Here is a 24,863-nt window from a genome sequence, read left to right as displayed (position 1 = left end):
AATACTGAGAAAGAGATTGTAAGCTATGAGACAGTTAGTAGAGACTGCTCTATTATATATCAGAGATATTAAATAAGAAATACTGCTTAAGACTTCTCATTTTTTCTCAAAGAGTTTTTAGAGATAATCTCACAGTGATAAGTCAGTATCTTAAGAGCTCTGTAACACTCTTCTTCTATTTTCTCTCAAAGAGTTTTTTAGAAGTTTAATAAGATTATACAAGTGTAACATTTCTGAAGTAATTAAAGAAAAGAGATATTTAAAATTAATAAAAAGATTAATATTATTGATCTGTAGACTGCTGCTAATCTAATGAAGTTATAACTTACTAAAAAAGTAAAAAGAAGAAATCTCAGAATCTACTTATCAATAATTATATTTTTATTAAACTCATTCTTCACTGTTAAAGTCTTCAGTACTGATATCTTTATCTGCTAAGAAGTTAGTGCTGTGATATTATAGAGAAGCATACTATAGAAGAATATAAGAAATACTTAAAGTATTAACTTATTAATTTATAAAGTATCTCAGTTATCTACTTCAATTGAAGTGAGATTCTCTTTAATCAGTAATTAATCTCTGTAATATTTTTAACAACAGTATTAACTGACTTCTTCTTAAGATCAGTCATTCTGAGATGTTTTTTTATCTTAAAGACTCATACTTTCATCTTCTTTTACAGATGAGTAAGAGAGATCTTCTCAGTCTTGATAAAATTCATCAATACTTAAAGCTCTGAGACTCTTACTCTGTACTGCTTGAGCATCTGAGCTTCTTATCAGAGCTGATATAACATCTTCTTGTAGAATAGATAATATTTACAGAGAGATAGAAGTTATTATTACAGATGCAATGAAAATAATAAGAGTAAGAGAAGAAGTAGATATATAAAATCTCTCTCTTCTTCAGCTGCTTAGCATAGTGTAGATAAGTAGCAGTGTCAGTCAGAGACTGTATCAGAGCCTTCTCACAGAGAGAAGATAAAGAAACTGTAGAACTCTGTAAACTCAACTCAGCAGTATTCTGAGCAGGGCTCAGACATGTCACAGAAGAGAAACTACAGATTAGACTTCTCAGAGTTACTGTCTCTAGAATCAAGCTCTTTTCAGAGTTCTCTCTGAATGATCACACAGGGTCATACATCACTGTGTTGATTAAGAGAGAGAACAGCATTGCAATAGCAGTGAGAAGAGCAGAAGATGAACTGAACACAGACACACTGACTGGCAGAAGAAATGACATCTCACTGCAAGGCATGACAACTATCATCACAGTCACAAGAGAAGCAGGAGAAGATGTGACAATGAGAGTGATGCTCTCACAGCTCATTGATACTGCTGCCTTCAACCTGGCTTTCTTGATAGTTATGAAGACCGCAGTCACATCATGAAGATATTTATTCACTAGAAAACATCAGAATAAGCCTCTTATTATCTCTCAAGAATGATGCTCTCATACACTCACTATTACAGATGAGAGAGAGGGAGAGAAAAATATGTCATAAAGAAGAAGAAATCTTTTCAAAAAATCCTGTTATTACTGTTAACTTTGTTCCTAAAACACATCACTTTTATAGAGAATTTTATATATAGAATGAAATATAATGAGAGATCTGTAAGTTACTTATTAACTATATTTTTCACATTTCAAATTAATATATAAGAAACTCATTTATCACATGTTTAATTTGAATGAAGATGAATAAAGAAAGATCTACATAGTCAGTAGAAAAACTCATCTATTTCTTTGTATTATATACAGTATATACACTGTCAATCAGTTGATAACTATTACTATATAACAAAGATAATTTCTAATCTGATAATTTTAAGAGTATAGAAACTATACTCTTAAAGAGAAGAGTATTATCACATTTCTGACTATGTTAAGACTCTGTTACAGTTTCACACAGCTCATCACTTTTATGTGAATAATTTCATCTCATCTGAATCAGTTTTCAATCACTCTATAATATCATTCAGATATATCATAGAAAGATCTGATTAATGAATATAAGAACCTCACTTCTATATAAGATCAGCAGATTACTCTTTCTTAACAATAAGATACTGCTGAGATATCACTTCAGCTATTCTTACTCATAAAATGAAAGAAGAGTATTCACTTATTATCTATATAGAATAGCTAGATACTGACTTCTTATCAAAGAAGTCAGTGATTTGTTTTTCTTCTACTGAAATATATATAAGAGTTACTACATACTTTATACAATCTTCTTAGTATACTAAGTATTATATCTGTGATATTCTTGTAATAACTCTGTAGCCTATGAGCTCACTATTTAAGCAAGATAGTCAAGCTCACTTATACAGCTTCTCAAACAACTACTTCTACATGACACTGCTAACTAGTCACTGCTTCAGTTCCGTCACATTACAATATACTACTTCAGTAAGTACTTAAGAAAGTTCATCAGTTTGAGCTGTTATATATCACAATTTATTCAGTGTAGATTCAGAAGATATTCTGATCAGTGAAGTGTATATAGTGTTATAAATAATCTTATTGTAATTAACTAATATCTTTGAATTCAAGAGCTGATATTCTCAGTTCATTCAATATATATAGACTTACTTAAGTAGTGTATAATCACTATATTAGACTTGACTCTATATTGTTAGAACCTTGATGAATGTATAGTAGAATAGTGAGATATTAATATCTCATATCAGCTCTGATAAGTGTTCACAGAATCTCACTTAACTAGTAACTTGACTTACAGTAGAGAGTTCTACTCTGCATTAAGTCTTACTAATTAGACTCAGCCTCTATTACATGAGAACTTTCATAGATAAGAAGTGACAGGTGTCAGCAGTGAAATTCGAACTCACACATCTCTAATGTGTGCGGCCTTGATTACCAGTCTTATCAACTGAGTCACGCTGGCGAAGAGATCTTATAATTCAAAGATAACTCTTATAAGTCTCTCAGTTCTCAGATCTAAGTTCTTATACTCTACTTATTATAAGAGCAGATTTTCAGTTTTCATTATTAAGCTTATTTACTTTACAAGCTTTAAAGATACTACAGTGATCTGAGATTCTAAGTTTATTAATACTTTTTATACTAATAAGATAGTAGTACTGCAGTATAGTCTCTTTCTATAAGTATGTAATTTCATTGAAAAAGTAACAGATTTAGATATTAACTTTAAGACTCTTAAGAAGACTGTTACTAACTCTGTCTATAACTTCTTAAATTTCTATTTTAATTTATTCAGATAGTTTATACAGAGATATTCTGATTTAGAATAAATAAAGTAGAGACTTTTTTTCTTAATCTCTTTATTATATACTTTATTTATAAAAGCTTGTGCAGACAACCAACCGCTTCACCACGAACTCGCTCGATTTTTCGAATAAGAACCCGCCGATAGATCCATCAAAAAGCCCTCGATCATACAAGCATTTTGACCCCATCGCCGACCGCATACCCCGTGTGGTGGTGGAGTTATCCAGCCAAACATGAACCAGACGTTGTTTGAAACTCCTGTGTGGGATTATCCCCCATTCTCCCCTACCACACCACAACCCCGGGCCAAATTGCCATACAAATTGTAAGGTGAAGAGACCTAGCCATATGCACCAATCTTCTCAATTTTGGAAGATTCTCAATCTGTAGTTGTGAAGATATCTGAGGAGTGATCTCCACAAAAACCCTGTCCATCTTTGATGTTCTAAAACATCAACATCAAGTCTCACCCTCATACTGCCCTTCCTAATCTGGCTCATCCCTGGCAGAAAAATACAAAAAGATACCTCAGTAATAATATCAAGCATATAATTAACAGTCACTTCTGAAGTGCAATCTCTGCAGTCTGTCTTCAGTGTATCTAGACATCAACACCAAGTCTCACTCTCATATCACCTCTCTCAATCTGGCTCATTCTCAGCAGAAAAGTACAAAAAGATACCTCAGCAACTGTATTTGATACATAATCAGCAGATATAATAACTATAAAATCAGTATACTTTAAGATCTGACTGAGTCTTTGATCCCTGCACAGTGAGATATATTAAATCTAGTTTTAATATCTTAATATTCAATAGATTCTGTAAGAGATTGAGAACAGTAACACTAGATTTCTATTGAATTTAAGAATTAACTCTATATTGATATAATCATTGATAAAGTCTTCTATTTTAAGATATAAATAATCAGTTTCTCTACATTCTGCTGATAATATTTATATTATTATATAGAAACAGACTTATATTCTCTATAATATCAAGACTCTGAAGAGAAAAAGTCTTGATAGAGAATATACAGTAATATATATCTTAATAGTTTCTATCTCATTCTTCTGCAGCAGTTATTACAAAAAAAAAAAAAAGATCTTAGAAATAGTTTTTTACTTCTCTTGAAAAAGTAAGATATTTTTCTCTGAGTTTTATACAATATTCTTACAAAGAATTAAAAACAGAGTTATTTTCTGTCATAATTTCATATTCTTTTAAGTAAGAATTACTTTTTCAGTGACTGAAGAGCTTTTATTAATACTTAATTCTTTTTTACACTCTTTATTAACTGATTTGAGTTGTACACTTATTGTGTGAGAAGAATTGAATAATTTAGAATAAAATTAAATAGTTTTAATCAATTTCTCTGCAAAAAATTGACTTATTTTTTGTCAGTTTTTCTCTTAAAAACTGTCATATTATCTGATTTATTATCAATTGATATCATACTTTTCCTCACTGTATCTCAAGAAAGAGATTGTAAAGATTTTATTGATTTATCTTAAAAATTAATTTTAGTTTATTAGATTCTCTTCAAAAATCTAATCTAGTTACTGAACTAGTGTGAAAAAAATCAGGTGTTTTATACATAAAAGTCTGTTATTCTTCTTTTGAAATAGTCTGATTAACTTTTCAATTGAAAACAGACTTAGAAATCTCTTAATTGAAACAGTCTGATTAACTTTTCAATTCAAAAGAGTTTAATAAATATCTCAATTGAATTAGTCTGATCAACTTTTCATTGAGTAAGAATAATGAGTTCAAAAGTACACTCAGTTGATGTGAAAAAGAATGCTTTCTTAAATACTATTTCTGAGATTGAAATTCTGAAGACAAGAAAGAAAGAAGAAATAGAGAAACAACAAGTTCTTGAAATACAGAAACTTGAAAAAGTAAGTAAAATTCTTGAAAAGCAGTGTCTGAGTGAGATGAATAAAGAAGTTCTGTTAATTCTTCATACTCAGACTAGATAACTACAGAAAGTGATCAAGTTCAAACTTGAAATTTCAAACACAGTTCTAAAAACTTTGAAAATTTCTAATATAATCACTGACTCTTCAGTTTGCTCTTCTTTCTTTTCTACTTCTTCTTCTTCTTCTTCTTTAAATCAGAAGAAAACATATGCTCAAGCAGCTGAATCTGCTATCTCTAAATCTGCTATCTCAAAACCTGCTCAAAATTCTGAGAAAACTGAGAAGAATACTGCTCATACTTCTATTGATAGAAGAGTGAAGAAAAAAATATAAAAAGAGAAAAATCTTCAAATCTTCAGAAATAGAAGACTTATTCTCAAAGTCTCAAATCAGAATATCTTGCAGAGAAATAAGCTAAACTTAAATCTCATTTTCAGAATTAGAAATGAAATCAATCAGCAGTTCTTCTCTCAGTTAATGACTGATATTGAAGTTTAAAAATCAGTTATAGCTTCAATTGAGTCATTCTTCTTTGAAAACTTCATCATTCTGATCATAATGCCTGAATTCAGTGCAGAATTTCTTATTCAGAATGAGAATCTCTGAAAGTCAGCAGTAGAATCTCTGTTAAATATAATAATTCTATCTGAGAGAGATGAAAAGTGAGATAAATTCATTCTTCATGATATTTCAGTTGAAATCTTTGACTGTGAGAAAGAAATGCTACTTCTCAAAAATGAATTGAAAGAATATAATTCTATTCAACTGAGAAAAGAGCCTGTATGACTTAATTCAATTGAGTTCAGACAGAGTAGAAGAAATGTCTCTGTTCTAGTGTATACAAAGACACTTGAACAATCAAGAACCTCTGAAGTAAGAGTAGTAGATTTGAAAATGAGAGTTCATGAATACAAAGACTCAAGAATGAATCTCAAAGCTCAAACACAGTGTTCAAACTGTCAAAGATATGAATACTTTGTAATCTCTTGTTTCAGAGACTCAAAATATGCATTCTGTGCTAGAGATTATAAAACTAGTGAGTATAAATATGAAATATGCTTAAAAAGAGATGAAATATGTTAACATACTCTGCTTAAATGCTTTAATTGCAAAGAAAAATATGCATCTAGCTTGAAAGAATGTGTATTTACTTCAAGAACTCAGAAGAACTGAAGAAAAGATGAAGCTTAAAGTGAATCTAAAACTGAAGAGAAAAGTCAAGCTAGTAAATCTACAACTGTAAACTTAAAAAGAAGAAATTCTCAACTATCTAGATCTTCAAACTTCAATTCTTCAGCTAAGTGTAAACAGAATTTGAATTCTCAAATTTCTGTTAAGATTAGAGAATTGAGAAATGACTCTGATGATAAACTAGATATAATGTAAGTAGTTAAGATTTCTACTTTTCAAAATTGTTATAATCTACTATCTGATAATAGAGATTAGATTCTACTCTATCTCTACTCTCTCTTAGTATGAATATACAACAAAAATAACAAAAAAAGTTTAAAAACTCTTCAAAAATTACATTTATTTAAAATAATGTGAATAGAAACTCAAATTGCATTTATTCTTATCTTCAGATTGCATTTGAATAAAAAGTTGACTTTGTACTTCTTCAAGAATCAAACTTTGATACTGAGTAAAAGTACATCATTTCTCATTCAAGCTATTACTACTTTCTTCCTGAAAAATCTGAGATAAAATCAAGAGTAGCAATCTATGAGAGAAAAAGATCAAGATATCAATTGAATTTGAGATTTAATATCATATCTGACTCTGATATTCTAGTGAGTGATATTATAGATAAAGAGAATAAGTTTGATACTATTCAACTTATAAATATCTATAATGAAAAGTCATTGAAAGAAAACAATAATATCTGAACAATTAATAGAGAATTTTTGAATATAACTTTCTTAAAAAACTCTATAATTGCAGAAGACTTCAATGCATATCATCTCTGATAAAACTCAGAGTGCACAAAAGCAGTAAGAGCAGATAAACTAATTGAATGAACTTTTAAACATTCAATAGATTTAGTTAACAAGTCTGATCAATAAACATTCTTTAGAAAAGATATGAAACAGAAATCTATTATAAATCTAACTTTCATATCATAAAATCTAATTGAAAAAAGACTTATAAACTGATTTATTGATTTAAATGAAACCTCAGAATCAGATCATGAGATTATTCAATTTGATATTGAACTGAGTGAAAAATAAAGAAGTGAAAATTCTCTTCTCTCTAATCAGTATAACTTTGAAAAAGCTGATTGAAAAGCAGTTGAAGAAAGAGTAAAACAGCTGAAATCTGAAAGACAGAGTGAGCTCTATTGAAATCAAAGTCAAGATATCTCAAATGAAATACTTAAGAATAGAGTAAAGCTGATTACATCTATTCTTCTAACAAGTATTGAAGAAAATATTTCAAAGAAAAAGTCTTCTGAGTATTTCAAACCTTGATGAAATAAGAATATCACTTCTAAAAGAAAGCAATTAGTCACTGCTAAGAGAGAGTGAAAGAATAACTTAATATCTGATAAAGAGTTCAAAGCTATTTAAAATGAATATTTTTCAGATATTAAAAAAGCCAAAACAGATTGCTGAAACAAATTTCTTAAAGAAGTATAAGAAAAAGAAGTTTTTAAAGCCTTTAACTATACTAAAACAAGAAGTGTAGCAAAGCTTTTAATCTTAGAATATGAATTTCAGAATGAATTGTATACAGTAAACTCTTTTGAGAAAAAATGTCAAGCTTTTATAAGAATTCTCTTTCAAAACTCATCATATTTAGAAGAGAAGAATATGTCATTTCATGAATATATTAATGAAAATAACTGAGAATGGTCTGAGCTTACAGGTGATGAACTAGAGTCAGTAATATTCTCAAGTTCAATGAAAACTGCTGCAGGGCCTGATTCAATTAATCATTTAATTATTCAAAACATATATTTCTACTTGAAGAATGAATATTTTACACTCTTTTTCAATCTCTTAAGAAATGATTATCATTCTGAATGCTGGAGAGAAGCTACTGAAGTAATCCTTGTAAAACCTAATAGAAAAGCTTCAGTTTCTAAGTTATATAGAGTAATATCTCTGTTGAACTGTTTAAGAAAAGTTCTAGAAAAGATAATAGCTATTAGATTATCTTTTATAAGCTCTATTAATGATTCTCTTCTATTTAATAAATAAATGAGAGATAGAAAACAATGTTCTGCAATTGACACTGTTCTCTCAGTTATTTATAATATTTAAGTAGTAAAGTATGAAGACCTGATCTCAACTGCAGTTTTTATTGACATAAAAGATGCATTTAATCATGTTTCAAAGTCTAAGATGATTTAAACTTTGAAGATGTTAAAACTATCACTTTCTCTAATAAAATGAGTTGATTATTTCATATCTAAAAGAATTATACAACTATTCTTTGATGAAAGAAAACAAGATAAAACTGAGATAAAAATAGAAGTATTATAAGAATCTTTAATCTCATCTGTTTTATTTACAATATACACTGCATATTTATTCAAGAATAGAGAGATGAAAATAGTGAGATTTTCAAGTTATATAGATGATATTAATCTACTCTACAGTTCAAAGACAATTAAAGAGAATTTAGAAGTGATTGAGAAAGCAGTAAAGAAAATCTTTATTAGAGCAGATATCAATCTAATTCAATTTAATATGAATAAAACTGAGTTAATTCACTTTTTTTTCAGATTTAATAAGAAAGAACTAAGTCTAACTCTTCTGAATAAAGAGATTAAACCCAGTTTGAATGTCAAATGACTAGAAGTATGATTAAACTCTAAGTTGAATTTTAAATATCATATTCAACAAAGAATTATCAAGACAGAGAGACTACTGAATAATATAATCAGACTATCAAATACTGAGAGAGATCTATCTTTTCAGACTATAAGACAGTTATACATAGCCTGTATTATCTCAGTAGCTGATTATGAAGTTTAAGTTTGATGAAATAATCAAGATAACTTCACTGAACTATTTCAAAATCTATAAAATAGAGCTTTGAGAAGAATTCTGAAAGCATTCAAAACATCTTCTATTAAAGCAATAAAAATTGAAGCCTCAATTTCATCTTCTGCTATTCAATTTGAAAAGGCCTGTATGAACTATGCTCTGAGAGTCATAAAGATGAGCTTAAATTATATAATCAGAGAAAGAGTCTCTTCTTCATTTTCATCAGTTAATTCAGAAAATGAACTGAATTGAAATAGATTTCTTGATTGAAATGAGAATAATACTTTAAAGAAAATGCTCTCTCAACTGTATAGACTATATTCACTTATTAAGAATCAATTTTCTTTATTAAATGTTGAGAAAATTGATCATGAGAAGATATCTCTCTGAAGAGAAAAGCTGAAATCTCTTATAGACTTATAAATAAGTGAACTATCTAAAGAGAGAGAATATGAACAGCATTTGAAGAAGATCTCTACAATTAATATAAAAGACTCTATTCTGATTTACTCAGATAACTTAAAAAATGAGAATTTAAATAGATTAGATGCAGACATTACTTATACTGAAGATAATATTAATTTTATCTCAGATTTCTGAAATTTAGGCTGTGAATCTGAAGTCTTTGATGCTGAACTATTTGTAATAGTGAAAGCTTTCAAACTCATTGAAATAAAATCTTATAAAAGAGAAAATAGTTTGAAAGAGATATGAATATTCTCTGATAGTCAAGCTGCTTTAAAAAGACTTAGAAATAGTCAGATTTATAATGATTAAATGAATCTTGATCTGATTTTAAACTCTGTTTTAAAGATTTAAAAGAGAAGAATATTTAAACTGATAATTTATCTATATTGAGTTCCTGCTTATATGAATATTCACAACAATGAATTAGCTGATTCAGCTGCTAAAAAGAGTTCAGAATTAAGCAGATTTATTCAAAAAACAGTGTTTTGATCTTTCATAAAGAGAAAGATAAAAGAATCTTATTTAAATAAGTGAAATGAAATCTGATAGAAATAAAAGAAGAGTATATATTATTCAAGATTTGAGATAAAATCAAAGTGAAAATCTTGTTCAATTAAATATAAAAAGAAAATATTCTCATTCATAATTCAGTTAAAACTAGAATATGATTATTTCAAATTCTATATACAAAGATTTAATGATAGATTTGATTCAACAGAGTACTCATTCTGCAATATAAATGAGAATTCTGAGTATATTGTAATGTATTATGCATTATACAATAGTCTCAGAGTCAGATTAAAGAAGAAGTATGATTTAAATCTATTAAATATAAGGTTCTTATTCTCAACTGAGACAGAACTTAAATACTTAATAGACTTTCTATCAGAAACTCAAGCAGCTATAAGAAAATGACTCAACTCAGAAGTATCTGAATATGAAGAGATGAAAATTAATTAGATATAGTCTGTTAAAACAGCTATATACTATCTTTTAATAATTTTATTTTGTTATAGTCTCTCTTTACTGTACTTGTTTCTTTCTGTTCTTTTCTATCTATCTATTTAATGTGTCTATCTTTAAGACTATGTTCTCTTTTTCTTTGTCATGATATTTTTAAATGATTTCAAAGTATTAATAGGTGTTGAAATACTGTAATTTGTAAACAGTTTTTGTATTCTGAGCTGGAATTTTCTGATTTTGCATATCTGAAATTGATAAGTGTATAATAGTTGACTCTATAGATATAGGAAAAACCCTGAGAACTAAAGGTTCTCAGATAGATATCATAGTCTCTGACTGCATACATCTATAATTGAAGAATAATAATAATAATAACTAGTTAACTGTCTTCACAATGAATGCTATTCTATAATATATTATCTCTAAAAGTGCACATATTATTGAAATTAAATACTGTTTATTCATAAGATCTTGATGAAAGATGCAAGTACAGCTGCTCAATTCACTGAACATCTGATCTTTTTCATTCATACTTTGCAAAAAGCAGCTGTAATATGAGTACAGCTGCTCTACTCACCGAACAGTTGTTATATTGGGGCTGACCTTTTTAAAAAAAGTGGAGATCTGTACAAAAAGAATGAGTACACACGGCCGCACCGAACAGGCCCTTATACTTGATCGCCATGTTTCATGTAGTTTACCGAATTTCAAATCAAGCCAAGTGGTCTAGGGATTAAAAGAAAGAGAATGGAAATGGTTGTACAAAATCATACATGGCCGCATAGCATTTCTAAAACCGGATATGACGACGAAATAACGCAATTTTGGGAACCTATCATGATGTACTCTCTCCGTCAACAACAGGTCTAGGAATAGCACCGCCGGGAGAGTCCGGCAATCTCGCCGTAAGCACTTCAACACCATCCTCGGTCACGAGCAACGTGTGCTCGAATTGAGCCGACTGGCGCCCATCCGCAGTAACGCTTGTCCAGTTATCGGGCCAGGTCTTGTCTCGATACGTTCCCAAGTTAATCATAGGCTCAATTGTAAAACACATTCCGGCCTTTGCTTGTCCAACCGTCTTACTCTTCCCATAGTGCGGAATACTTGGAGCTGTGTGGAAAAGCTGGTTGATGCCATGCCCGCAATAACTCCGAACAACACTGCAGTTGTTGCTCTTTGCATGCTTCTCAATTACATTACCTGGGTCTCGGAATAGCATGCCCGGCTTCACCAGTTCAACAGACTTGTCTAGACATTCTCTTGCGGTTTCTACCACCCGGACTAAGTCGGGGTTCGTGCGAGCTTTTTCTCCGACGTAATAAGTCTCATTCAGGTCACCGTGGAAGCCCTCATGGTATAGGGTGACGTCAATATTTATGATATCCCCGTCTTCCAATGGGCGGTGGTCAGGGATACCATGGCAGATAACCTCGTTGACCGATGTGCAAACGGATTTGGGAAAATGTACGTAGTTTAGTGGCGAGGGGTAGGACTACTAGGTTGTCAGCTTAACACAAGGTGGGGGAATCGAAACATGTTTCTCCGGCTGACCTTTCGTTCCAAGCAAGCCTGGTGTACAACCTTATCAATGTGGTCGGTCGTAACACCAGGTTTGACTTCGCGCGCAGCAATATCTAATACTTCTCTCGCCAGGCGGCACACTTTCCTCATCGCCTCTTGCTCCTTCGGAGTGAGGATCGTAACGTTATGTCGACTAGCGAACTTCTGTTCTGAACGTGGAATGCCGTCGCTGGCATAATCAGGGTGTGGGATTGAGTCGGGGACAGTATTTTTGGGGGCAAGAGGGTAAACGGGCCTTAGGGAACCGGTATAAGGGTAGGTTGGAAACGGGTTGAAATGGCCGGTAGCTGGATCTGGTTCAGAAATTATTTTGGGAGGAAAAAGATTGCTTAGAAAATTACTCTTCTTGTGAATAGATTTATGTTCGCTCTATATGGACGGAAAATCCAACTGTCAGTTCGTCATCCTCCACAGGAGGAATTCCAGATCCTCAACCTACCCAACTCTTCTTAAAACAGTCCTGCGAACAGAAACGGCTCTCGATTCCAATCTTCAGGCATGTTGGACACCGTAGACTGCCGGCATTGTTACTGCAATCTACCCCTATGCACTTCTTCGAGTCTAGTTGCTCAGACACCATAGTGGCTGGCGGGGTCTCGCAGCTCGTGTGTGAGATAGGCAGCCCCGGTTGAGGCGTATTTCTAGGGTTTTTGGTGGGGTATATGGAGCAAAACCAAGACAGGTAGAGGTGCTAGTCTGGAATAAATATATATATTATTACAATGAAAGTATCGAGTAATTAGCAAGTAAAATAAGTGAGTCGTAGCAAGATCGTGCTCTCCGGAATCTTTTTTCCAGGAGGAACTTTAGCACCAACGGTCGAAAGTAACCGCGATAGCCGCCGAAGTCTAAAAATAACCGCGACTCAAGCTCACGTGTGAATGCTACCCGCAAATGGCTCGCCTTTCCGACCTCCTCTCAAAACCCCTGATATCAAGGATTTATTTAAGCTCCGGTTTCAGGGCGCGGAGGACATGGGTAAGCGGAGCGGGGATGACTAATTCCGCTGTTGATCGGATTAATTTGTCATATTCCCCCAGCGGCTGAGACTCGCGCCCTTCCTTTCTGACACCTCACATTTTCATCCAGCCGCGGGATCGAGTATGGCAGAAACAAAGGAAAAGGTAGTCATTGTTGGGGCAGGCCCCGTGGGGTCTCTGGCTGCGCTCTATGCTGCCGATCGAGGCGTCGATGTGGAGTTATACGAACTTCGTGGAGGTATGTGCTATTCTGTCATTTCTACCGCCTTGGTGGGGATAGTGCCCTCTTCCTTCCGCTAGCTCAAGCACGCAGAGATGTCACGTGCATCTGGAATCGGAATACTATGTTCAGTTTAATATGCTTCACTCCTATATGCTTTGTTTACCTTGCAAGCTTGGCTTCGCTGTTGGCGAAAAAAGGATTTAATACTAATTATATCTATCCATAGATCTCCGCAATGCTACGACGACCCCCCTGAACTTCACCAAGTCCATCAATCTAGCCATTTCAGAACGAGGTATCAATTCTATGGTACGGACCAATCGGCCAGGTTTTGTAGATGCTATTATGAACGAAACAATCCCCATGCGGGGTCGGATGATTCACAGGAAGGATAACTTGGGCAACCTGACACAAGAGCCCCAGGCATATGATGTTCATGGCAGGGTAAGGCACAAGCCATATAGTTGACGTCTTCAATGCGCATTGAAATATCGTCGCTTTACTGATAACATGCCCTAGCATATAAACTCTATGGACCGCGGCACGCTTAACGAACTTCTCCTCAACGAGCTCGAGAAATGCCCAAATGTAAAGCTCTTGTTCAATCACAAGCTAACCGGTGCGGATTTCAAAAATAAGAAAGCTTGGTTTGAGCGTAGGAACCCTGAGGACGTCAAAGATGTTACTACCAGCACCACGCACAACGGCAAGCCAATTGCCATCACTAGAGCGCCGGAGATCGAAGTCACCTTCGACTTCCTTATTGGTGCCGATGGCGCCCACTCCGCCACCAGATTCCATCTTATGAAATATGCTCACATGGACTATCAGCAAGAATACGCCGATGTACAGTGGTGTGAGTTCCAAATCAAGCCGACGGACACTAATGATTTCGCCATCTCGCCAAATCACCTTCACATCTGGCCTGGGAGAGAGTTCATGTTCATCGCGCTACCATCGCCGGATAAAACCTTCACATGCACCCTTTTTGCACCAGAAGCCCAGTTCGCCGCGCTGGAAAACGCTCCGGAAACCATCTTCGAATTCTTCGCCAAATATTTCCCCGGCGTATCACCGGAACTCATCCCACCAAGCTCCCTACAGGAGCAGTTCAATTCGAACCCGCACCTGCCGCTCATCAGCATAAAATGCTCACCGCACCACTTCGGCTCCAGCGTCGTGATCGTCGGCGATGCTGCGCACGCCATGCTGCCCTTCTACGGTCAGGGCCTAAACGCCGGGCTTGAAGACGTGCGCATCCTCTTCGAATTTCTAGATGACTACGGTGTGTACAAGCGCCCCCCGACCCCGTCTCAGGGAGCACAAGAAAAGGTCGATACCAACAATGCTCGCGCCGCGGCTCTAGCCGCATACACAAAACATCGCATCCCAGATGCGCACGCTATCAATGACCTGTCACACTGCAATTACATTGAAATGCGCTGGGGGGTGACATCGCCGCTTTACTTGCTGCGCAAGTCGGTCGAAGAGATGCTTGACCGGCACTTACCGTTTCTGGGCTGGTCAACACAGTACGCCCGTGTTAGTTTTAGTAATCAATCATACTCTGTGATCGAGAGGAAGGCAAAGCAACAGGGTTTGGTTTTGACCAGTGTGTTGACGGTTATATTGGCTTCCGTTGTAGGGGTTGGTGGGTTTTTCGGCTGGAAAGGGATGTGGTTGGCGCGATTGGGAAGGTTGGTGAAGGGCTTGGGAAAGCGAATTTCCTAAGGAAACTTTTTCCTCGTTTTAGCTAGGGCTAGGTGATATGCGCGTTGGCTCTAGCTAACATTGTCGATTTTGTTTGGACAACGTATCAGATTTCCGTTGTTTTGTTTTGGATATCCATTGAGCAGTGTGTAGAAGCATATATGAGCCTCTAGACAGAAATAACATGTATACCCAAGATATTTATGCCTATTGGTTTTGCTGCTGAACTGGGATTTTTGGATTAATTGTTAAATTCGATTTCCTTACATCCGAAGCAATGGATTTACTATGAGCAGTGCATTCAAATATATTTTGATATTGGATGGCTAACCTTGACTTGCAATGGAAAGGTGACAGAAAATAAATTGCGTAAGCCAAGTATTGATCCAAAAAAGAAATGAAAGAAAAGATGATAGAAGATATTTAGACATATCAATACAGTACGTATATACTATATGTAACATAGAGCAAAGAGCACATGTAAAACCTGAATATATCCAAAGCAAGATAAAACCAAAAAACACCTCAGATCTAAAAGCACGACAAGGAAGACTAAAATTAGGAGGAGGGTATGAAGTAGTGAACAAGTGCAGACAATTGATTTAGAAATCAAGGAGAATAATAGACCGCAGGGTTGGGTATGCGTGGGGGGATAAAATGAAAATAACGGACGTATACAGCAGATATAAAAAAAAAATGAAAAAAACAATTGGCAAAGCAGGCGGGCTTTCCTTCAACCCGAATTTTGCCTCTAGCGACGATATGTATATGATAGGGGTATATATTTTGCCCGGAAGTAAGGCGAACAACTCAACAAGGGAAACTTGTTTCGAACATTAGAAAATAAAGAATGAGAGGCATGTGGGAGTGGAAAAGGTTCAGCTCAGCGGAAATCAAGCCGGGAACAGAACTGGAAATGTAAATTCAACTGGTAAGGCCGTGCGGCAGAGTGGACGGAAATTCATACGCGCTAGCAAGGGGTATTGTGTATTGCCCTCGCTGCGGTTCCTAGGCGCGGAGGACGACTAGAAGAAAGCATATATCCGCCGGAAGGGGAGCAATTTCTTAGGTCGTGGTTGTGAACTTCAGTGCACTGGGGAAATCTAGGGAGAAGTTGTGGATTTCATGTAGACATACTGCGGTTCCGTTGAGCTGGCAAAATCCATGGAGACACCAGGGCAGTGTAAAATATGGCCAGCCGGTCTCAAACGTCAGAAAAACATAAAAAAGAGAAACAAAAAGCGCTTATGAAGCGATCACAAGGGCTGGCTGCCGTTCCTTGCCAGGTGATCAAAACCAGGATTTATCTCGGGGTCCGTGATGGCTTGATCGCACGGTACGGATGCTTGGATAGCTGGGGTTTATCTGAAACCGAGTTTTAGCACTGGTTTCTTCACTTTCTTTGCCTCAATGGTAGGCTCTTGCTGTATTTCAAGGCTTGGATAAGGCGCCTCCAAGGTAGCTTCGCCGTTCATAGATTAGATTTTCAGTTCGGGAATATAGCTGGTCTAAAAATTCCATTGCGGAGGCATCCATGAGAATTTTAGCAACCTGAGTTCCCGCGGATATCAGCTGGAGGATATTCCTATCATCTTTCACTGGTCGTGACTGGTGCTTAGCTGCATGGCGCATTTCCAAAGAGTTTTCCAAGACTGTCACGAACTGCTTAATTTGGTTATTATAAAGAACTCTTGCAGGAATCCGGCGCTTGGTGGCTAATCGCTTTAAGAGATAGACCCATTCTGTCCACTCCCGGTCCGCTGGTATTCTCACCTGTCTCTTGTCTGGCTCCAAAGGGATGGGGAATTGATATTTTGCAACAAAATTGAAAGCACACCGGGACAAACAATCATTGACTTCACATAGGATCCTATCCTGCTCTTGGACATCCAGGCTAGTGGGCAACTGAGGCAAATCTTTCTCCTGTTCCGCAATAGTTCCTGGAGAAAGCTTGTTTAAAAGCTGAGTAGGTCCATCAAACTCATCGCGGTTGGATGGCCGTCTCTGTTGGTGATGTTTGGCACTGCTTTTCGTGTTTTCTGGTATCCGTCTCTTGGTATGCTCAGGAAAGAGATCAAACGTCTCCATTGAAGTGGGTGAATCAGGGTCTCGCATCACAAAATCATGGGAAGAATACCCAGGTTGTGCATCCCTTTCGCCAAAACAAGGCGGGGGACGCGGCAGTGCGCCAATCGGTCCTAGGTTTGCTGGAGATGAAACATATGAATATCGATCGTAAGGCGAGGAATTGACTAGTATTCTACCAGTGTTGCTGTATAAAATATGATGTTCATTGAATCGTCCACGATCGGGCGATCGAGATGGCTCCAGCCTTTCTCGAGAATGCTCCCACGATAGAGGCGAAGTCCTATTTCCACTAAAACAAATGACAAGATCTCAGTGTCCATTTCGCGTGGTTAAGCAATGAAATCCGGATCTACCTAGAATGGTACAGCCCAGGAGCCTCTGCTGTTGGCCGATATGTCTGCGGTTCATATTCTCGATTTAGGACACTGGCGCTAGCATGATTTAAGTGAGTATAGTTGTAAATTTCTTCGGTCCTCTTTACTTAGTGATCAATTTTCACTGACCTTCGAGGAGGAGGAGGAAATGCAGCTATCTCACTGCTCACTGGGTAATAAGCTTCATCCCTAATTGCCGCTCTTCCTGGGTAGGGGAAATGTCCTTGAGAAGACATGATTATGTTTGACGGTCATGGATATCAAACTAGATATCAGAAAGCAAATCATAAAGTGATATCAAGGGGGACAATATGCTTCTTATATGATACCGGAAAAGTTTTATCACTAGACGTGCGTAAGGGGGGGTAATTGGCCTCAACCCGGCCCAAGCAGGGTGAAAGTGCTCCACAGTTAATTGGAATCGAATGATTATAATGACGTTGGCAAAGGCAACAAGACAGACACGACCTTGAATGGGATGAGGCCTCGGGGATAGTACTCGAAATATGCTATTTTATCCCATTTCCAAACCGTTGAAGGAAATCGAATGGGCTCCTAGGGCTGGCAAGTGGCAACATTAGTTCCATCTGGCTCTCCCAGTCGAATAACTTACGCAGAGCGAAAAGAAACAGGAGACCTGAAAGGCCAAAACAAGGTCACACCGCCAAATCAACGCAACGTACGCGATCATGTTCCTTCAAGTTCCAGACAACCGAGAGCGCATCGCCTATCAGACAACGAGGGCGGTTTCGCATTACCCAGGAAACTTTAAATGAATGATTGCGATTTGCCACTTTCACCTGTTCCTGGAAGAATCTCAAGAGCCAGGATTATTCTTTTGGGACACAGGGAAATGCGCCAAGCTGCCAGAGTAACAGGGCCAACAGGATTACAAGGAGCCAGAGCTGAGCCCTGGTTTGGGCAGCAATAATGATCAGCGTCCAACAAAAAAGGAACCTTCAAGCAAACCGTGATCGGTTTCCATAATTATTATTAGCTTCGCTATCAGCCAAATCGAAATAACCCGCGGGCGGGGTGACGGATCTCCACTCGGCGAACAAGGTTGGTGGTTACCCATTCCTGTCGCAGGAGAAATACATAAATTGACGAGATCCAATCTCTCAATCGCAAACAACATACGCCCCCCTGCGTGTAGGAATCACGGATTGACTACGGCTTTCTGGTCGTCAAGCCAGTACGAGCATCGGATCACCTGCAACCCCGCCTCTGTGCCAACATTGCGAATAGTTCACGGCCAAGAACTTCAGATTTCGCGAGCAATAAGAAGTTGCAGATAGCCAATTGTGTGCTCTTCTCAAGATCAGGCAGACAAGGCTGCTCGTGGGTTGTCGGGCAATTGGGCACTGATGCGCATGTCCATTCCGGCCCAATATTGATTGTGTCTGACTGTTACTTTTTGAAACAATCACCTAGTACCCAAGGATGTCCGAGGCCGCAAAATCCACCAGGTTAAATGCCATGACGTTATGTGTAGACAACGAAGAGAGGTTGTATCAGGGGTGCAAATACGTTCATTCAATTTCATGGGAATTTTTCAGTTCTTCTGTCGCTGGGAATATCCATTTATTTACAGTGTTCAGCCCCTCTGCCGACGCAATTCTGCCTAACATTGACATTATTGAATAATACAACGGACAAGAAAAAGAAGGTTTGAGGAAGGTAGGTATGTACATGTACATACATTACATGCACCTAGCCCTCCCGGTACAGAGGACTTGGGGGCATGATCCCGCTGCCATGCGGGAAAGAGAACCCAGAAACAGGCTAACAACGGTGAACAATTATTAATGAGCTACATAAATCAACCAGGAATAAGCAAATAAAACTCCTCCTCAGCAACAACAAGCGCCCTCGTTTCCCCTCTCAGCCAAATTCATCCGAAGGTCATCTTAGCGAACGAAAATGGAACCCATGGGCGAAACGACGTGGCTTCATAATTGTACAGGGCCTTTGCCAACATCACAGAATCATATTTCTTGAAAAGATCCGTCAATTCTCGAAATGTGGATTCTTGTTTGGCCAGGATATCAGCGACAGCTTCTGAGTTTATGTCTCCGTTCTGCTCCTCCAAAGGCCTAACTTAAACACTACAATGTTGGGGTGGTCCGGTTGGAACTGTTAACTGTTGCGCAATTCCTGCGCAATTCTTGCGCAATTCTTGCTCAAAACTTGGCTTCAAAAAATCGATGTACAGTACATGTACTTCTGAGCAAGATTTTCGCTGCTGCATCTCAACCTCTTCTTAATTAAATCGTCAGCTAACTCCCGGATGCTAGTGTATTGAAATGGCTCTCGAATTGCACTCTGCAATTGTTTCTGCTTTATCGCAGGGTTACGCTGGGCAAGATGTCCTAAGGTAATATTACAGAGAATGTTGTCTCACCCAGAGCAGTTTGAGTCAGAGGCACGGCGTCCCCATTTGCATATCCTGGATCTCGGAAGAAAGTGACCTCGTTCCTCCTGCACAGCTACTTGAACTAGTAAGCCGCTTGGGCAAGCTCTGCGATCTTGGTCTAATATCCCTACCAAAGGATCAGGGTGAAGAACCTCTCAGTTTGAGAATATTCCGGTGAAGTTACAATACCACGTTTGGGAGGGACAACACCAAATTTCATCAACGCAAAGTATTTAGACTTTCTAGCGAGAGAGTAGAGGTGAGGGTGAAGTTTATGGGACAAAGCCATTGTCCCTGTGAAATCAGGCTGTCCAAAAACAAATTGTCTTGCTTTTCCTGAAGACTTGGGAGGAGAAGAACCAATCGGCGTATTTGTGACAGAATGCCTCGAGTCAGTAATCAAGGATTTACTTTGCTTTGGATTCACTCCTGCCTTAAATGCGACCCGTGCCTTAAGACGCTTCTCCGGGGCACCCTTGGTCAGCAGACCAGAGGACAAATGTAATGGTTTCTCCCCGGCAGCTGATAGGCCCCGCTCAAGTACCATGGCCAAGAGGGATCTACTCCTATCAGCGGGAGAAATATTTGGAGTTGTGGCAACGCTTGTCTGCTCGAAAGATTTTTCTGCTTTCAGTTTCTTTGCTGCCGGTTGCGTCTGAGCAGGTGAAGGGCCATGTTTCAGTATGTGCTGAGAATCGTCCAGATAATCATCAATAGTTCTTCGAAGAACTCGTCTGCATCTATAATAACCCCTTCAAAGTTCGGGTGCAAGTGGTCTTTGTCTCTGTTCCATCTGGTGGAAGGGATTGTTTCTTTCCAGGAGAGAAAGTCGGAGGCAATCCCGGAGTAGTAACTTCAGGAAGAATTTCGGAGCTAGAAAGTGCCTTATTTGGAGCTCTCGTCAACTCCTCGAGGTGATGGCGAAGTCCCTGAATATTTGCAAGAACTGGGTTTCTCTTAATGTGATCTTGACCCAGCTGCACATTCCAAGTTTCTAATTGAAGATTCATAACTATTCTTCTACATATTGAAGTGGCTGTACATCTCATTCCATTGAACCTGCATCGCTTCCTTATCTTCCTCCAACACTTTAATGACACCTTTCAACCTGCGCTCCTCCCCCTTTAGATGTTTAATTTCTTTCACCAGAGCATTATCCTCCTCCATTGTCATCGGAACTTTCCATTCATACTCAAGAAATACATCTCTCATCCTATCAGGCATGTCAATTTGAGGCCGTCCGTTGCAATAGTAAGTCGGCTCATGAAGATTCACCTCTATGTGCTTAGCCTTTTCCGCCTTATACGGAGTAGAGGATTCTCCCCTAGGTTAGCCATCGTGAAAGAAATGGCAGGGCCAGAATCTGCCAAAATGCTCCACTGGGATCATTTTGTCGTACGTCTCTTCTGTTAAACGCTCGAGGACTTTGTACTGCTCCAAAATCAGAGTTCGGTTGGAAGGGGGAAATCTTTGAGCAGTTATCTCATGGGTATCCATGAAACCCTTCCAAAGAGGATGCTGATGAGGGCTCAGGAAAGGAGTCCCGTCCATTAACTCTGGACCTAGTCGCTCTCTCTCCCACTCGATTTCCCCGTTGGGTCCTTCCATTTGGCTTGCTCTGCTGTCTACCTCCATCTGTCTACTAATGGCAGTATCAGCTAGAGATCCTTGGCAAGTGCGAACGGATCCTTACCGTTCCCCTCAACAATCAGCTGGAGCGTTGGTGTAACAAGTCACCTCTTGCTTGACACTTCGCTTGACATCTCACGCTGCGTTCTTAGAGAATTTTTGGTGGTGACGGTTTGATCGGCTTCAAGAAGACTAAACATAAGCTGAATGTAATACACCTGCAAGATGAGCAAAGAAAGAATGAAGAATGTGCAGAGGGCCAGGTTGTAAACTAGTCGTAACACCCAGGCAGACACAACACAGAACTCATTCGTCGTTGAACTGGGAACTAACAGAAAAGCAGACCCGCCTTTAGATTCAATCACTTCAGTGTTATCACGTGGAATAACACAATCCAGTACGATCTAGGGCATACTCTTTTTCAAGATGTAAACGCTCTAAAGCGTCAGTAATATGTCAACAACAGTCCCCACATTGCGGTGTACCTGTAAACCAGCTTTGCCCCTGAATACACCTTCTCATTTCCCCCTAGAATCTATCTCTTCGCTCCATCCTCAAAGCCTACTTGGTATGTAGGCACAAGCTTGTGTGCTTGTTCTTCTTTCTCAATTTAAGCACGCTATGTATCGAAAACTCCTGGCACGCCTTATTGGAGATAGATATGTTGAGAGTCATCGACACGCCTGCGGCATTGTAACAATAGCATTGGGAGCAGCAAGGTGCCCATACCATCACATTCTTCATAACCAGTATTTTACCGTAGAAAACCAACAGGGACATCACCTGCTTATAGTATCGTCGAGCTAGAAAGTTACTCCGTAAGGTGTAGGAGAAACTGAGGAGGAAGTTTGATGGCTCAGGGCCCTGGTGCGAGAAAACTAGCCTGAGGTTCAGTGTCGGTTAACTTTGAAAGGCATCCTGCTATTGACTCCTCCTTCATTCACTTCCTTGGCTTATTCATCTCAAGTCGGTCCTTGTTATGTTCAATACTTAGTTGGAGTTAGATTCTAACTTTTGCCCCACTTCTACATTTTCATGCGCCAGCTTCCCGGTTTAGGTTAAGCTAGCCTAGCGTAAATTAGCTAAATTGGTTCGCTTAGACGCGCGCTTAGCCAAACAGAGCACGACGCGCCAAGCCCCTGGACATCTAATCCGTATCTGGTCATCTGCTCCAAATACCATCCGCAGATGAAAAATGCCCATCACACCTTTCAGAATCGCTCGGTTAAGTATCGTGAGAGCCATCTGCAGAGCTTCATTGAGCAATCTCTTTGAGACGTCGTTCGTTCCTCGCATATATATTTATGTTCTTTGTGTGCTAGGCTTTTGGGGAGATGCCTCAGTTCCGATTCTCGTAGAATGCATCCAACAGAGCGAGACCTCCAAGGTATGAGGAAAGAACAGAATCCCAAGTTATATCGAGAAGGATCTAATCCTTTGTGCTCTTCCACTCCTGCGTTGCTATTCTACAGACTTAAAACATGATCTGGAGGCGCTCAGTCGATTTACCTCAGGTCGATGGCTCTGGGGTGAACATCAACAACTTACATGCTGCTATGTCAAGTTTGACATGCCAAACCTTTTGGAACTTGCTGCGTCTACCATTGGATCAAAATCGTGTGTTCATGTTGTTAAGATTTCGGAGGGCCAGTATAACAAAGTGCTTCTGCTTACCATGAGTGATGGGCGCGAGGTGATTGCCAAACTGCCAAATCCCAATGCGGGCAGACCGCACTTCACTACAGCCAGTGAGGCTGCAACCATGGACTTTGTACAAGCTGCTCCCTTTTCTTTTCATTTGCCTTTCCGTCCCGTATAGGCAGTATCGGCACTAACTTCACTAGTTGGGTAATGTCCTCCATCTCCCAGTTCCGAGTGTCATGCATGGAGCTTGATAGCGTTAGAGAACTCTTTTGGAGCAGAGTATATCATTATGGAGAAACACCTCGGTGTGATGCTGAGTGACGTGTGGGGAAGCATGAAGAAGAAGCAGAAAACTCAGATTGTGCTGCAAGTTGCTGATATTGAAAAAACTCTTGCTTCAACTAAATTCACAAAGCTTGGAGCTTTGTACTACAAGAATGACCTCCCCGCTACGCTCGATACCACGATACCGTTGTATGTTGACAGGAACAGGAACAAGGTACACAGTGCAAATTTTGGCATTGGACCAACCACCAATCGTTTGTTTTGTGACTTTGGGAGAGGAGACCTGGACACCGATCGTGGACCTTGTAAGATTTCTCCCCAACCCTTTTGACAACTATTTTCATATGCTTAACAGTGCGGAGTACTTCCCAGGGTCTACACCTGCGGAGTTCATGATGGCCATTGCGTATTGAGAGATTGTCTGTGCAAGGGCAGGACTCATATACCCATTGATGCCAGAATGTCTTTCCTACGGACCCAGACAATACAAGCCGAGCACTTCGAAAAAACTCTCCGCATTGAACAACTATCTCAAAGTGGCGCCATATGTTCTACCAGAAAACAGAGCAACCCATGCATCAGTTTTATGGCACAGTGATTTGCTTTTGCAAATTATTTTTGTCAATTCTGAAGAGTCAACCCATATCCTGAGCATCATTGACTGGCAATCTGTCAGTGTCTGTCCACTTTGAATGCAAGTCACATGCTCCGGTTTCTGGATTACAATGGCCCGGCTCCTGGGGAACTGCAGCAAGTCTGTCTCCCTGCGAACTTTGACTCAATGACTCCACATGAACAGCAGAAAGCGAAGGCATTGCATTGCATCAAGCACAGACACTACACATTCTTTACCTGGCTCGATTCTGTCAAGTCAACACGAAGCCTTCCAGGCCATGCAGGGTCAGGGTTCACTCCGTCACCAAGTTATTGTTGCCCCAGGGTTGACATTAACAGAGTACGAACCATGCCTCAGGAGCTTGCTGAGGGATGTGGTAAAAGAGTGGCAAAAGATTGTCGGCGTGGGATCAGACGGCTTACCATTTGTGTGCCATGCCTATTGCAGTTCTCGGGCGCCGAAGTCCAGCAGCAGGGACAGGACGAAGAGCTGTGGGCTCGGGGGTGGAGCTCATGAACAACTTTATTAGTGACACCGGATGTTTCAAACACTGGGATGGCAGGGTCAGCGATGCGGATTATGAATTGTCAAAGAGACAACTGGCTGACGGGATAGCGCGGGTTTTTGAGCCGTGAGGCTAGGAATGAGGAGGAGCGCAAGGCGTGGCTCAAAGCCCTACCATTTGTGGATTACGAAGAGACTGAGTGAAAGGACTATT

General features: G+C 38.5%; 5 protein-coding genes across 6 annotated transcripts; 2 read left to right on the top strand and 3 right to left on the bottom strand.

Annotated features, from left to right (window-relative positions):
• Positions 1–11,431: 11,431 nt before the first annotated feature.
• On the bottom strand, positions 11,432–12,760 carry BDCG_08758 (methionyl aminopeptidase; the record flags this gene model as incomplete). The annotated part of the gene is made up of 3 exons (XM_045424546.1): positions 11,432–12,091; positions 12,151–12,549; positions 12,620–12,760. 3 exons carry the CDS (start codon positions 12,758–12,760, stop codon positions 11,432–11,434), a joined length of 1,200 nt encoding a protein of 399 aa, XP_045273232.1.
• A 296-nt stretch (positions 12,761–13,056) lies between these two features.
• Positions 13,057–15,596, top strand: BDCG_08757 (salicylate hydroxylase). The gene is made up of 3 exons (XM_045424545.1): positions 13,057–13,398; positions 13,610–13,827; positions 13,903–15,596. Exons 1-3 carry the CDS (start codon positions 13,284–13,286, stop codon positions 15,112–15,114), a joined length of 1,545 nt encoding a protein of 514 aa, XP_045273231.1. The 5' UTR covers positions 13,057–13,283; the 3' UTR covers positions 15,115–15,596.
• BDCG_08756 lies at positions 15,372–18,384 on the bottom strand. 2 transcript variants are annotated; one of them, XM_045424544.1, is made up of 3 exons: positions 17,685–18,384; positions 17,535–17,606; positions 15,372–17,470 (listed from the first exon to the last, which is right to left on the bottom strand). In XM_045424544.1, the coding sequence occupies exons 1-3, from the start codon at positions 17,789–17,791 to the stop codon at positions 16,525–16,527; spliced, it is 1,125 nt and encodes a 374-aa protein (XP_045282672.1). In that variant the 5' UTR covers positions 17,792–18,384; the 3' UTR covers positions 15,372–16,524. The 2 variants fall into 2 exon arrangements, with proteins under 2 accessions (XP_045282672.1, XP_045273230.1); XM_045424543.1 differs by having other exon boundaries at positions 15,390–17,470; positions 17,535–17,612; positions 17,685–18,293.
• A 1,714-nt stretch (positions 18,385–20,098) lies between these two features.
• Positions 20,099–21,579, bottom strand: BDCG_08755 (uncharacterized protein; the record flags this gene model as incomplete). The annotated part of the gene is made up of 3 exons (XM_045424542.1): positions 20,099–20,705; positions 21,014–21,295; positions 21,371–21,579. 3 exons carry the CDS (start codon positions 21,577–21,579, stop codon positions 20,099–20,101), a joined length of 1,098 nt encoding a protein of 365 aa, XP_045273229.1.
• Positions 21,580–22,959: 1,380 nt separating this feature from the next.
• On the top strand, positions 22,960–24,780 carry BDCG_08754 (phosphotransferase enzyme family protein; the record flags this gene model as incomplete). Its single annotated transcript, XM_045424541.1, has 6 exons — positions 22,960–22,987; positions 23,073–23,348; positions 23,499–23,834; positions 23,892–24,123; positions 24,229–24,521; positions 24,593–24,780. 6 exons carry the CDS (start codon positions 22,960–22,962, stop codon positions 24,778–24,780), a joined length of 1,353 nt encoding a protein of 450 aa, XP_045273228.1.
• Positions 24,781–24,863: the final 83 nt, after the last annotated feature.

Source organism: Blastomyces dermatitidis, assembly GCF_000003525.1.
Source record: "Blastomyces dermatitidis ER-3 genomic scaffold supercont1.12, whole genome shotgun sequence".
Classification (NCBI taxonomy): domain Eukaryota; kingdom Fungi; phylum Ascomycota; class Eurotiomycetes; order Onygenales; family Ajellomycetaceae; genus Blastomyces; species Blastomyces dermatitidis.
This window is presented reverse-complemented; position numbering and strand designations above follow the sequence as displayed.

Excerpts from the sequence above, each read along its gene's own strand:
- BDCG_08757 (XM_045424545.1), top strand. The coding sequence starts at position 13,284 with ATGGCAGAAACAAAGGAAAAGGTAGTCATTGTTGGGGCAGGCCCCGTG. Across the intron at positions 13,399-13,609 it reads GTTATACGAACTTCGTGGAG|ATCTCCGCAATGCTACGACG; the intron begins GTATGTGCTATT and ends ATCTATCCATAG. Across the intron at positions 13,828-13,902 it reads CATATGATGTTCATGGCAGG|CATATAAACTCTATGGACCG; the intron begins GTAAGGCACAAG and ends AACATGCCCTAG.
- BDCG_08756 (XM_045424543.1), bottom strand. The coding sequence starts at position 17,791 with ATGTCTTCTCAAGGACATTTCCCCTACCCAGGAAGAGCGGCAATTAGG. Across the intron at positions 17,613-17,684 it reads TTTCCTCCTCCTCCTCGAAG|CGCCAGTGTCCTAAATCGAG; the intron begins GTCAGTGAAAAT and ends AAATCATGCTAG. Across the intron at positions 17,471-17,534 it reads CCTGGGCTGTACCATTCTAG|TGGAAATAGGACTTCGCCTC; the intron begins GTAGATCCGGAT and ends CATTTGTTTTAG.